General features: G+C 53.2%; 1 protein-coding gene across 1 annotated transcript in view; it reads left to right on the top strand.

Annotated features, from left to right (window-relative positions):
- Padi3 (peptidyl arginine deiminase 3) overlaps window positions 1-11,629 on the top strand; it is a 29,015-nt gene extending 17,386 nt beyond the window's left edge. The window contains exons 7-15 of the mRNA XM_004637763.2: window positions 240-343; window positions 439-550; window positions 1,681-1,788; window positions 2,504-2,655; window positions 4,528-4,672; window positions 4,774-4,876; window positions 7,562-7,641; window positions 8,814-8,939; window positions 10,423-11,629. Coding sequence (XP_004637820.1) covers window positions 240-343; window positions 439-550; window positions 1,681-1,788; window positions 2,504-2,655; window positions 4,528-4,672; window positions 4,774-4,876; window positions 7,562-7,641; window positions 8,814-8,939; window positions 10,423-10,656 — 1,164 coding nt within the window. The 3' untranslated portion in view covers window positions 10,657-11,629. The remainder of the gene's footprint in view (window positions 1-239; window positions 344-438; window positions 551-1,680; window positions 1,789-2,503; window positions 2,656-4,527; window positions 4,673-4,773; window positions 4,877-7,561; window positions 7,642-8,813; window positions 8,940-10,422) is intronic.
- The last annotated feature ends 2,435 nt before the right edge of the window (window positions 11,630-14,064 follow it).

The raw sequence follows: 14,064 nt of genomic DNA, 5'->3' as shown, positions 1-14,064 counted from the left end.
CTTTCAGCCTCCCCAGCGCTGGGATTGCAGGGGATGTGCCGCTTCGCTGGACTCTGGCTGGCTCAGCCCACCCCGGGGACGGGGCTAGCACGACAGGCGGTGCCGGGGATTGATGCGCGTTCCCTGCGGTTGCCTAAGCTTGCCTAACCAAGTGCTTTAGTCCACTGAGCTCTCTTGCCAGCCCCACCAGGGGCTTTCTTAAGGACCATGGTGGTAGAAGAGTCCTGTTCCCCCTACAGGACTTCTCTGAGACCCCGATCTTCACTGACACTGTGGTGTTCCGGGTGGCTCCTTGGATCATGACGCCCAGCACCCTGCAGCCCCAGGAGGTATACGTGTGCCGGTGAGTCTGGGGTGGGCGGGTAGAGGTCCTTGTCCTGCTGGCCCCTTCAGTCCCCAGGCCCCAGCTCTGAGCCACTCTCCTTGGCTTGTCCCCAGTGTGAGGAACAACACGCGTTTCGTGGAAGCCGTGGCGGAGCTGGCGAGTCGGGCAGGCTGCAAGTTGACCATCTGTCCGCAGACGGAGAACCGCAATGACCGCTGGATCCAGGTAACCACAGCCACCAAGCCACTGGGCTGCAGGGAGTCTTACCCGCCTTGCCAGGATTCTTGCTCCTCTTTCTGGTTCAAGACCTAGAGCTACACTCCTGAAGTCTCTGGAGACCTAGGTACACACCGTCGCTGGGGTCAACACCCACTGCCTGCCAGATCTGAGCCAGGAACTGAGGTGGGCCTGAAGGGTTGGCTGAGGTGCTGGGCACAAGCACCCTGCCCTCAATGGCTGAGTAGGAGGCAATTTTTTCCCCCTAGAGTCAGGGATTGAACTCAGGCCCTTGCGCTTGCTAGGGAAGTGCTTATTCCACTGAGCCATCTCCCCGGCCCCAAGGAGGCAGTTTTTTCCCCAAGTGAAATTGGCAGTATTTGGACATACTTTTATACATTGTCAGCAGTACTGTGGACTGAATCCAGGCTTTCACTGAGCGACAGACCCAGGCCTTTTATTTTTTATTTTGGAACAGTGTTTTGCGAAGTCACTAAGTTGCCCAGGCTGGGCTTGAGCCCGTGATCCTCCTGCTCAGCCACCCTGACTATCTGTGTGCTTTGGACAGACAACTGGCCCTCTCTGAACCCCCTTTCTTTTTCTGTCACCTGGACAGCAACCACATCTTGGCACAGTCAGCCATGAGGTTTAGCGGAGCTGGTGGTGACAAAGGTTTAGGGCTGGCTGGGCGCACACTAGCATGGTTTCCTTTGGAGACTTAGCTCGTGGTGCAGGCAGGTCTGAGCTGGGCTTCACAGGTCTAAGGAGGGTGATCTGGGTCCCCTCAGCTCTGACCAGCTGCCAACTCTTCGTGACACAGCATGGAGATCAAAAGGGCTGGCGATGGCCCAGGGTCCACCTCGAGGCCCTCTCTGCATCCACCCTATCTGGTCCAGCACAAGGACACCCCAAGATCACATCAGTGTTCTCATTCACTGTCCTGCTCTGCGGCCACAGTCAAATGCATCCCCTCTCTGAGCCTCCAGGCAGCAGGCATTCTGACCTCTGTGCTCCCCACCTCCAAGGGCAAACAGGCCCAAGATGGAGAATCAGGGGTGCAGCCTTCCTCAGGGGGGGCTGGCACCATGCAGGCAGGGAGCTATGGCTGTCTACAGCAGGAATTTCTCCCTTCTTGATAGGACGAGATGGAGCTGGGTTACGTTGAGGCGCCACACAAGACCTTCCCTGTGGTCTTCGACTCCCCAAGGAACGGGGAGCTGCAGGAATTCCCTTACAAAAGGATCCTGGTAAGTGATTGCTACTGGGGCCCAGCCCGGGGACCCTGGAGCCATCACCCCAAGGCCATGCTGGAGGGGAGGAGCCCAGGGAACAGAACTGGGAGCCTGTTTTTAGGGGTGGGAGGTAGGCTGCCAGGTACAATGCAGGTGATGCTCAGTTAAATTTGAATTTCAAAAAGCAATGAATAACTTTTTGCTAAAAGTATGTCCCAAACATTGCATGGGTTAGACTTATACAAAACAGGGCATATTAATTTCAAGGAGTATCCTGTAGTTTTATTTAATCACCTCTGGCAGCCCTAAATGGGGGAAGGCAGGGTGACGTAGGGATTGGGAACAGAATAACCGTGCTTTATTATAGTGTCTCTCGCATCCCTCTGAGAGATGCCCTGGAGAGCCTGAGGCTGAGTGGGCTGTCCCCAGCCTCTAGTCCCCAGAGCAGCTATTTCAGAGTGTCTGAAGGGGCTACAGCACTACTGAGTCCTCCTTCTGTCTCTGGAACTAGGAAATGACCCGGGCTGTCAGGACAGCAAGTCACAGGGCCTGAGAGTCTCCAAACTTTGGCGACAGTCGGTGCCTGGGTCAGGTCCATCTGAGACTCAGTTTCTCCATCTGGAGAACAGGTGGCTACTCCCATCCCACCTCTTAGGAGCTCAGAGCCCAATAAGTTGGCTTAAGCTCTTCCTGATGCCCACTCCCCCTAACTCAGCTGCCACCTCTCCAGGGTATAGATTTTGGCTACGTGACTCGGGAACCACGGGACAAGTCCGTGAGCGGCCTGGACTCCTTCGGGAACCTAGAGGTCAGCCCCCCAGTGGTGGCCAATGGGAAGGAGTACCCCCTGGGGCGGATCCTCATCGGGGGCAACCTGCCTGGGTAAGAGGGCACAGGGAGGGCTTCCGGGAGGAGGCAGGGTAGTGGTGAGCGGGGCATCCATCCCCAGAGGAAAAGCAGAACAAAGCCACATCGCTGTAGTGCTGGGTGTGGTGGGTGATGGCTTGCATGTGAGACGTCTATGCCCAGAAGCCTGAGAAAGCAAGAGGAAGCAGGGCCTATGAGATTCTCCTGTCCAGCCCTGTCACTGTATAAGTGGGCCGAGAGTCACACAGACAAAGCACACTGGTGACTCAACTCAGGTCTTCTGATTCTGAAATAAACAGAAGATGCTGATGACAGAGCCTGTCAGTTAATAATAACAGGAGGACATTTCTTTGCCCAACAGCCCTAAAAAAAAAAAAAAAGCATTTAAGTCAAAGCTTGTTCATACTATGACATAAATGACTAATATTGGATCTTTACTTGACAGCAGAAATGGCTTTTTTTTTTTTTTTTTTTTTTGCGGAACCAGGGATTGAACTCAGGCCCTTGCACTTGCCAAGGAAGCGCTTATTCCACTGAACCATCTCCCCGGCCCCATTGACAGCAGAAATGGAGATATAAAAGTGAGAAGATGGGGGGAGAGGAAAGAAGAGGGAAAGAGAAGAGAAACAGATGAGAGAGAAGGAGAAAGAGAGAGAGCAAGAGAGATTGGTTCTGTATTACCTGACACGGGCCACGGGAGTGCCGTGGGAAATGAGAAAACACTATCTCCGCGGTGCTGCGGGATATGCCAACACATTCAGCCACAGTTTGGCAAAGCAGTAAGAACAGGGCTGGTGAGATGGCTCAGTGGTCTAAAGCACCTACTTAGAACAAACAAGCTTAGCAAAGCACATGGACCACGGTTCAATCCCCCAGCACCACATGCTAGCCAGCCCCGCCCCCTGGTGGGCTGAGCTGACCACACACACACACACACACACACACACACACACACACAAATTTAAAAAAAACAGGACTTCCTGGGCTAGAGATATGGCTCAGTGGAATAAGCCCTTCCCTGTCAAGCGTAAGGGCCTGAGTTCAATCCCTGGTTCCGCAAAAAAAACAAGCTTAGCAAAGCACATGGACCACGGTTCAATCCCCCAGCCCCACATGCTAGCCAGCCCCGCCCCCTGGTGGGCTGAGCTGGCCACACACATAAATAAATAAATAAATAATTTTTAAAAAAAAAAGCAGTAAGAACAGACTTGGGCTTAAATAGTGGACTAAGGCTCAGAGGGAACCTGCCCAAGCATATGATCCCCAGCAAGAGGACACTAGGGCCATCCAAGCTACTAGATTCTTTCTCAGAAGGCAAAAACAGCCGGGGAGATAGCTTAGCAGAATAAGTGCTTGCCTGGCAAGTGCAAGGTTCTGAGTTCAATCCCCATACCGAGGACCTCCTGGGCCATTGCCTTCCTGTGACCCACCTGTCCCTAGTCTGCCTCATCCAGAGCTCTCCTGAGTGGAATTTATTATTTTTTAATCTTTTTATTTACTTATTTATTTGGTACAGGATCTCACTATGCAGCTCAGACTGGTAGTGATCCTCCTGTCTCAGCCTCCCCAGTGCTGGGATTACAGTCGTGTACCACCATGCCCAGTTTCAGTGGCCAGCATGGCACATCCAAGGTTCTAGGGCCAGTGTGGCATGTGGTACCAGGGAGCAAATCCCAGTCCTGGCACTTGCCAGGCAGACGCTTATCCTGCTGAGCTATCTCCTCAGCCCTCCTAAGTGGAATTTAGAACAGACATTTCTAGTCTTTCCTGCTTACAAAAGCTGTGCATTTTTATGTAGCCAGATATCACAGGGACCGTGACCTCTTGTCACTCCATGTCTGCATGGAGTTTTTCTTAGCTAAATGCCTTTTCCTCCCTTTGGGCCAGGTCAAAGGGCCGCAGGGTCACACAGGTGGTACGGAACTTCCTCCATGCCCAGAAGGTGCAGCCACCCGTGGAGCTCTTCGTGGACTGGCTGGCCGTGGGCCATGTGGATGAGTTCCTGAGCTTTGTCCCTGCCCAGGATGGGAAGGTGAGGGCCTAGGGACATACCTATCCCAGTGTCTAGGATGGGGCTGAGCTTGGCCAGCTAGGCAGGCCCCAGGACTCAGCTGCTCTGATCTCTGCACACAGGGCTTCCGGATGCTCCTGGCCAGTCCTGCCGCCTGCTTCCGGCTCTTCCAGGAGAAGCAAAAGTGGGGCCATGGCAGGGCCCTCCTCTTCCAGGGAGTTGTTGGTGGGTAACAGTGCTGCGGCCCTGAGGCAGCTTGCCATTCTCTCCCCAAAATAAAGATGCCTCATGGCTTTGGCAAGAGATAGCCCCAGAATCCCACACCCCATCTTACCAGTCACCACTGCCTTTGGTTGGGCTGAGTGGGGCAGGAGCAGGGTGGGACCCTAAACTTGGGTGGGCATGGAGAAAGTGGGGACAGAGCCAGCTGTGACAGTCCCATCATACCAGGCCCTCTGTCCAGAAGGCCTGGAGTTTGGGATTTCATGTGCTACAGTCATTGTCTCAAAATTGTAACAATGATCCTGCCACCCTCTACCCCCAGTGGCAGCCGGGCAGGGGGCAGGCTGGGCACACAAGCCACTGGGTGTCTTAGGAGAGGCCTGGCACCAGCTGTCCCTGCCTAGTAGGTGGACAGTTGGTCCGGAGTGACCCCTCACCAGCACAGCCCTAGCAAGGAGGCTGTGCCAGTACAAAGATCACTTGTTAGTGGTGGCTTGGGGTGGCGGGATTGTGGGGACGGGAGGTGATGGCTCAACATGACACCCCCCAAGCTGGCACAGCACATGGGTCTGCTCTGGGGGGCAGCGCTGGGCTGCACCCATGTACCAGTTAGGGCCAGGCAGCCTGCTCCACAGGGCCCACCCTGCCCCACCCTGCCCCTCCGCCGAGGGCACCACCTCAGCCAGCAGATTAACACCATGACAGGTAGAGGGAGGAAACAAAGGAACAGCTTTATATTTTAGTGATTTTTTAAAAAATCAGTGCTGTGGGTAGACTCCCGTTCCTCACTGGTGCCAGGAAAGCCCCTACCTTTGAGTTGTTTCCCATCCTGTAGTATTTTGTTGGTCAATTTTTAATTACACTTTCAATTTCATTGGCCATTATTGGGTCATTTAGAATTTTTCCTATCTTCTTTTTTTTTTAACTTTTTTTGTTTATTTATTTATTTTTACATTTATTTATTGTGTGTGTGTATGTGTGTGTGTGGCCAGCTCCGCCCACCAGGGGGTGGGGCTAGCTGGCATGTGGTGCTGGGGGATTGAACTGCAGTCCCTGTGCTTTGCCAAGCTTGTTCCAAGTAGGTGCTTTAGACCACTGAGCCATCTCTCCAGACCCTTTTCCTATCTTCTTGATTGATTGATTGATTGATTGATTGATTTTTTGTGGGACCGGGGATTGAACTCAGATCCTTCCATTTGCCAGTCAAGCGCTTATCCTACTGAGCCATCTCCCCGGCCTATCTTCTTGATTTAGTTTTGATAATTCGATTGTATCGAGGAAGCCCATAATATTTTTTTAATTAATTAATTATTTATTTATTTATTGTGTGTGTGTGTGTGTGTGTGGCCAGCTCAGCCCACCAGGGGGCGGGGCTGGCTGGCATGTGGTGCTGGGGGATTGAACCGTGGTCCCTGTGCTTTGCTTAGCTTAGTTTGTTCTAAGTAGGTGCTTTAGACCACTGAGCCATCTCACCAGCCCCAAGCCCATAGTATTTTAATGATCATTTTCCCCTGCTTTTTGAGCAAGGAGAGGGGTGGGTGGTTTTGCTTTGCGCTAGAGCAACTGGGAAGGGCAGGGCTGGCTGGGCTGCAGTGGGCAGGGCTGGTCTGGCCCCTCTCTCTCCAGGAGAGGTGAGTCTCAGGGCCCTTCCTTTGAGCTGGGATTCTGGGAGTCTTTCGCCAGAGGGACCCTCGGTTTTGATAGTCCTGTCACCCCTCCCCCGTGAGAATCAAACCTACCTGAGAGAGAAATTTAGAAGCTTCAAAGTCTATGGTCCAGGGCTCCCGCTCTCTGTTTGTTAATGTCACCCAGCAATGACACAGCAGATTGCACTTCCTGCTCCTACAGGGACCACCTCCAGATTCCTTTGTACCCAAGCTAAAGCTTAAACACCTCAAACCCAGATTTAAGGAAGCCAGTCGGTGGCTAGAGAAGGGACGACCCCTGTGCTTTCCTGGGACAGCCAGGCTCACTTGAGCAAGGCCTCACAGAGGCTGAGCAGAACCTATTTCACGGCCATCCTGCCCGGCTGGGACAGTCACTATGTCAGGCCACACACCCTCTCCTTTCCCTTAGTCAAACTGGCGTCCCTTTGTGAGCGCTTGGCTCCTGGCACCCCTCCCATCCGTGCTGCATTCCCTCGGACAAGTCACCTGACCTCTCTGAACCTCAGTTTCCTCATCTGTAAAGTGAGGGTGATGATGCACACCGCTGGGGTGAGGTTAGGTGAGAGGCTGAACGCAGAGCCCCATCTCCATGGGCACCGCCAGGCAGGCAGAAGCCTGGGCCTGTGGGGGCCGCTCGGCCACATGGTCACCTCCCACAGGGCAGGCCAGGGCGTGCTGGTGTGGGACTCCCGGGACTGGCTGTTCCAGTGCTTGGGGAACCCATAAAGGCTGGCCCTGGGGCCGAGGAACAGACAGCACCTGAAGGAAAATGATGATCACTCAGCGCCTCAGGGTGACATTTAATTAATTTCCAGGTAAGGGCATGAGCCCCTACTTGAACTCTAAGCCACTGTAGTATGACCTTCCCATGACCCTACTCCAGCCCTGCTCTGTGGCCATGCCCAGCTCTGCAGCCACTGCCCACCCCATCCAGACAGTGGCTGTGAGCTTGGCCTCTGCCGTCTACTTCTGCCCAACTTGGGTCCCTTCTTGCACCTCTGTGTCTCTCTGTCCTTCCCAGGTGACAAGCGGGCCAGAACCATCTCCATCGACCAGGTCCTTTCCAACAGAAACCTCATCAGTTTTAATAAGTTTGTGCAGGTACAAAGGCTGTGGGCCGAGTGCAAAGTGGGCTGGGGTGGGACAGCAAGGAACAGGTGGCAATGGCTGTCACCAGCTGCCAGAGATGTGACCTCACATGTAGGGAGGGGATTCAGAGTCCTGGAGTTGGATGTCTATGAGGGACATTACGAAGGCCACCCTGTGGGCAAGAGGCGAAATAGCAAGAGACCAGTCAGAGGGCACTGGCAAAGGGGGTGGAAGGAGGCCAAGCTGGAAGGGCAGCCTTCCGAACAGCTGGGCACAGCAGAGGTGGTGGAAAGGGGGCTGGTCGGGGATGGGTCACGGAGGCAGTGCCCACAGGACATGCTGTGGAACTGGAGATGGAGCGAGAGAGAGGGAGATACAGGGAGTGACGGTGGGGCTTAGGGCAACTGGCCAGGTATGGCGACACCCACAGAGCTGAAGAACTTTGTTGGGGAAGCACATTTGAGGCTAGAAATGGGGAGTTCATCTCTGACCCCATCGTGTGCTATTAGGCGTCCAACAGAGAGGCAAAGTGGGTGATGGCACAAGTCAGCCAGAGCTCAGGAAAAAGACAGGGGTTTGTAGAGGAGTGGTGAGGTAGAGAGGTGGGTGTCGCCAGTGTAGAGATGGTGTTTTATTTTATTTATTTATTTTTTAAAATGTATTTAGTACAGGGTTTACAGGGTCTCACTACACAGATCGGGCTCATAGTGATCTTCCTGTTTTCCGCCTCCCAAGTGCTGGGATTACAGGTGTGCACCACCATGCCCAGTCTCAATCACTGTCTCAGCACACCCTGGGAGCAGGGATGGCATGGTAGGCCAGGATTGAACCCCTGGCCACTGCACTCTACCTAAACAGGCGCTTTAGTACACTGAGCTATCTGGCCGGCCCAAGATGGTATTTTAAACCACAAGACTGAATGAGATCTGTTAAGGAGTGGAGATGTAGAAGAAAAGGTTGAAGATGGAACATTCTAGAACATTCTTAGTTTTAGTCCAACTAGAAAGACAGGATGTATGTGGTAGGATACAGAACACAGACATTTTGACCAAAGGGGGTAAAGGTAAAGTTCTGCGGCCAATGTGTGGCTACTCAGGCACCCTGTCCCTCAACCATATGTGACACCTTGGTGTCCTCAACACACACTGGCTAGGTCTCCCCAACTTGGCCTTTCCCTCCCCAAGAGCTGCATTGACTGGAACCGTGAGGTGCTAAAGCGGGAGCTGGGCCTGGCAGATCACGACATCATCGACGTCCCCCAGCTCTTCAAGTCTGAGCAGAAAAAGGCGATGGCCTTCTTCCCTGACTTGGTGAGGCCCCCCTGGGAACTGGGCTTCCTTAGATGAGGCTCCAAGCCTCCAGTGCTGGGGGTAAGGGGAGACGTTGGTTGCGGTCATGGTTAGATAGCTGGAGAGAGTGGTGAGAAGGATCAGGGTCCCCTCGTACCCAAGCTGACATCATGACTTCCAGGGCTGGTCTCCACAGTCCCTGCAGCTGGCCAGCCTCTGACTCAGGAGCCTTTGGGGGAGGGACCCACGTGACATTCAAGGAGTGAATGAATGATCGTGTGAGGACAGGTGTACAAAGCATGTGGCACCTTGGACCTCAAGGGGCCCATTGGGCTTGACTTTTGTCCCCCTGGCTCACAGCTACTCTTCACCCCACATAAACCAGGTGTGCTGTGGGAGGCACGGTGCGGGGGGGAGGGGGGGGCTGCCCTCTGGAAGCTTCACTCTTACCTGCTCAGGGGGACGCTGTCCTCACCTCACCTGCCTGAGGACATGTCCTTGACACCTATTCCATGCAATAAAGCATGTGACACTTTGGCTGTGGGACAGAGTACCCCTTGACTGGGAGTGCAGAGGGGGGTGGGGGTGGGAATGGCCTTTGATGGGGCCTTAGGGCTTTGTTCCTGGGGTCGCAGGGGTACTGCTGCCTGTCTGAACAAGCACCCCATTGCACTGTCTTTGGGTCAACCTCCCCTCCTCCCCCCCTTTTCCTCCCCTCCCCCACTCTACAGAGGCACTCACAGCATCTCTGTCCACACTGCTGTTGCTTCATCCCCCCTTTTCTTTCTGCCTTGCGCTCTCCCTGGCTCAGCCTCCTCCCTCACCCACTTCCTTCCTGTGTGCTTCCTTCCTGTGGCCCTGTAACCGCGCCTTGCTCCCGGAAGCTTGGGCAATGGTTCAGGTTCTTGTGTAGACAACAAACAGAAGCCACCCAAGCTGGCTTCGTCTGGAGGAGGACTTGACACGAGGACTTGAATCCTGAGGGCCAGGACAGGTGTAGCAGAGCATCCACGGGGCCGAACAGGAGCCTGTTTCTGTGTCTACACAATTCTGTCTCCTTTCTACTCTTCTTCCTTTCCTCCGCCTTGCCTCCTTTGCTGCCCTCCCCTGGAGACAGAGGTGAGGGTGGCCGTGCACCGTGTAGTTCATGCACAGGCAGAGACTGGGCCTTTCCTGATGTCAGCCCCGAAGCCCTGGAGTGGAGTCTGATGGGTCCATCTTTGGTCAGACACCTGCGCTGGTCCAATCATCTATATTAAGGGTTGGGGTTCCATAGCACAAACACAGCGAGCTCCACAGTAGGGAAGCAGGTATTGAGAAAGCCACCTGCAGAGCGTGTGCAGGCACCTGGCTAAGGGCTTCTACTAGCCCCATTCGCTTCCGCTGCACAGGAACAAGGAGCTATCTTCAAGGCTGCCTGAAAGGCAGGCTCAGGGCAGAGGACATGCAGGTATGTGTGTGAGGACACTGACGGGGAAGAGCTGAGCCCCTCACTTCCCTGCAGGTGAACATGCTGGTGCTGGGGAAGTACCTGGGCATCCCCAAGCCCTTTGGGCCCATCATCAACGGCCGCTGCTGCCTGGAGGAGAAGGTGCGCTCGCTTCTGGAGCCGCTGGGCCTCCACTGCACCTTCATCGATGACTTCACCCCGTACCACATGCTGCACGGGGAGGTGCACTGTGGCACCAACGTGCGCCGGAAGCCCTTTGACTTCAAGTGGTGGAACATGGTGCCCTGAGCCAGCTCCTGCCCACTTCTTCCCTCTGATGTGGGGCATCAGAGGCTGGTTTCTGAACAGTGAGCTTCCAGAGACACCCCCCCCCCCAGGTTCCAGACAGAATGCTGAGGGTGACTGTCCCCTGAGGAGCCTCTTCCCTAAAGGGTCTATGCGCCACCTGCAAGCCATTTGGTTCCCCTCCATGAATCCTCTTGGCCTCCCATAAATGACCTTGTTTCTTGTGTCCTCCCATATGGATCAATACAACCCATTCAGACTCCCCCCCATCCCCTTTCTCAGCCCCCCAAACCTTCTGTTTGACACCACGGTCACTTTGGAGTCTAGAAACATCCATCGTGTTAGCCCTCTTGTCCTGTGCAAGGTCACAGAGGAATCTGCTTTGGCCTGGTTGCCTCCTGCCCCGCATGAGGACAATGCTAGAATCGCACCACTCCACACAGGACAGGACGGAGCTGCCAGTCCATTTCAGTCAAAGTGGAGCCGTCAATCCCACTCCACGTAGTTCCGTCCCTCCCTGCCTGAGCCTTCACATGGTAGATGCCCCTAGATGGGTGCAGATGGAATGGTAGTTGTGTCTTAACCTTATAAACCTCCCACCTTTGATGTTCAGAATGCTGGCTTTGGCCAAAACGCTCCTGGAATTTCTTGGCGGTGAGAGTATCTGGTGATGTTGGAGACTTGGAGGCCTGGGTCCAAGGACAAAAGGTGTCTCTTACATCACACAGTGCTGACCCTGCTGGCCACCCTGTGCAGGAAGGGAGAGCCGGAGGGACACGGCCCTCAGCCTTCTGTTGACATCCTGCCATACTGCGGAGCCCTGGGACAGCTCTAGAGGGGACAGCCTTGGGAATGAGCCCACTCTAAGTGCAGAGGGTGGGCAAGAACTTGGTTTCCTCAAGACGTGTGTCAGCTCTGCGTGTATTCTGTGTGTGGATCCAAGTGGGTTTCAATCACTGGCTAATAAATCAACAGAAACACACATGGCATGGGCCTCATTTGGCCCTTCTTTGGGCTTAGAAGAAGGCAGCAGCATCTGGGGTGTTTCACGTTGTGGGCATGTTTGCCTGCCCGGCCACCTGAGAATGCAGGGCTCATCAACCTGCCTTGGTGACATGGTGTGGATGCTTTGACTGGGCTACAGAACAAAGCAGAGCTGTCATGGGTAGCTGTGACAATATAGATAGACAAAGCAAGGCTGGAGGACAGAGCCAGGGTCCAGGATTTTGTAAGCAAGGGGCACTTTGTGGGCTCCTGCTAGAGAAACTTGTCCTCACAGGTAGGGGAGGGAGTGTTTTTGCGTACCCGCAGACTGAGATACTGCAGGGCCTTGGCCGGAAGTTGTTCAACCCTGAGGCTTCCAGCAGCCCCTGCTAGGAGGGAGAGAGAGTGGGGGCTGGGGCCCTAGGGGAGGATGACTGGACAGAGGCCGTGGGAGCTGTCATTTCCTAAACATCAGGGTCACCCCGCTGCTCTGCAGTGCAGGGCTTCTGTGCATAGGAGGTGTGCTGGGTGTGGGCTCGCTACAGCCTGCTGTTGGACAGTTCTTGTTGTGACCCTCACCCTGCCAGTGGGGAAACCGAAGCACAAAGAAATGAAAGAACTGGCCAGGTCACACAACTGGGTGACCTCTCCACCTGAACTCTAACCAGATGCCACCCCAGTGGTCCTCAGCCCATCTGCCTGTTAGTTAGCGTCACCGGAGCCACCCCGCTTCCAGTCCCTGAGGTTCTGCCTGGAGACCAGGGTGCTGTGCCATGCAGTCTGGTGCCTCTGCCACGTGGCCAGGGAGAGCACCAGTGACCGACTTAGTGACCTACAGTGTCCTCCAAAGTATCTGCCTCTCCCCGGAACCCTTGACCTACAATCAGCACGTTCAGAGGCCCAAAGTCTCCTTTATCCAGCAGGCACTTGGGTTACGGCGGCATCCCCGCAACCAGACAGCTCCAACCAAACTGTCCTGGCGGGCCAGTGATTTTAAACATGGTGCAAGAGATTATCCCCAAACCAGCATTAAAACTATAAATGTGGGGTCCCTCCCACAGGGCTACCCTGGCCAAATCCCCGGGCCCAGGCATCTGTACACTGAGAGAAGGGGGGATCTATTTCATGTCTTGGTCAAAATCCCCTTTTTTTTTTTTTTTTTTTTTTCTGAACCGGGGATTGAACTCAGGCCCTTGTGCTTGCCAGGGAAGCACTTATTCTACTGAGCCATCTCCCCAGCCCCTAAAATGCCAAGTCTTAGCCAGACATGGTGATGCACATCTGTATCCCAGAACTGAGGGAGGCTGAGGCAGAGGGGTTATAAGTTCGAGGCCAGCCTGGGTAACTTGACAAGATCCTGTCTCAAAACAAAACAACAAAAAATAAAAAGGGCTGAAGATGGAGCTCAGTGGTAGAGCGCCCCTGGGTTCAACCACCACTACCCAAAACCAAAACCAAAACCAAAGGAAACAGCAATTATTTTTTAGCTACTGCAAAAAAACTAGAGTACATTTAGATGAAGGGTTACGTGTGTGTGCATGGCTTAGTACACTCAACATCTGGAACCACTGGAGCATCATCTTAAAAGGATGAATACAGCCAGGAATGGTGGTGCGTGCCTATAATCCGGCGCTTGGAAGGCTGATATATGAGGAACGCATGAGTTCTAGGACATCCTGGGCTCCCTAGCGAGTTCAAGACCAGTCCCCACTGATAAATAGGAAATACCCCATTGTATTTTCTATTGACAAAATAAGACAAATGCTGGTGAGGTTTCCAGGAGAAAGGAACCCTCTGACATCACTGGTGGAAATATAAACTGGTGTAATCGTTACGGAAATCAGTAGGGAGACTCCTCAAAAAACTAGAAATATAAATTCCCCTCAACCCAGCTATTCCCCTTCTGGGTACCTTCCTATGAGTAAAAGATATCATGTTACATGATATACGCACAACCATGTTTATAGCGGAGCAATTAATAACAGCTAAATCCTGGAAGTCACCTAGAAGCTTAGAAGTAGCCTCTATGCATCAACAGACGAATGGATAAAGAAAATGTGGTGTTTCCACACAGTGGAGTACTACTCTGCCATAAAGAAGGATAACTGTGAGTCATTTTCAGGAAAGCGGATGCACCACGAGACCATAATGTTAAGTGGAATAAATCAGACAGATAAGCTTATACACTGCATGGCTTCTCTTACATGAGAAACTTAAAGTGTAAAATTAAAGAGAAATTAAATTAACTAATTTAATTAATTAATTACAGGCCAGCGAGATGGCTCAATAGAATAAGTGCTTGCCTGACAAGCACAAAGGTCTGAGTTCAACCCCTGGTTCCATCAAAAAAAAAAAAAAAAAAGATTAATTAATTACAAAATTAATTAAGAAATTAATTTTATAAAGAGCAAAATTAAAGAGTGATCT

The sequence above is a fragment of the Octodon degus genome, unplaced genomic scaffold (assembly GCF_000260255.1).
Source record: "Octodon degus isolate 3935 unplaced genomic scaffold, OctDeg1.0 scaffold00092, whole genome shotgun sequence".
Classification (NCBI taxonomy): domain Eukaryota; kingdom Metazoa; phylum Chordata; class Mammalia; order Rodentia; family Octodontidae; genus Octodon; species Octodon degus.
This window is presented reverse-complemented; position numbering and strand designations above follow the sequence as displayed.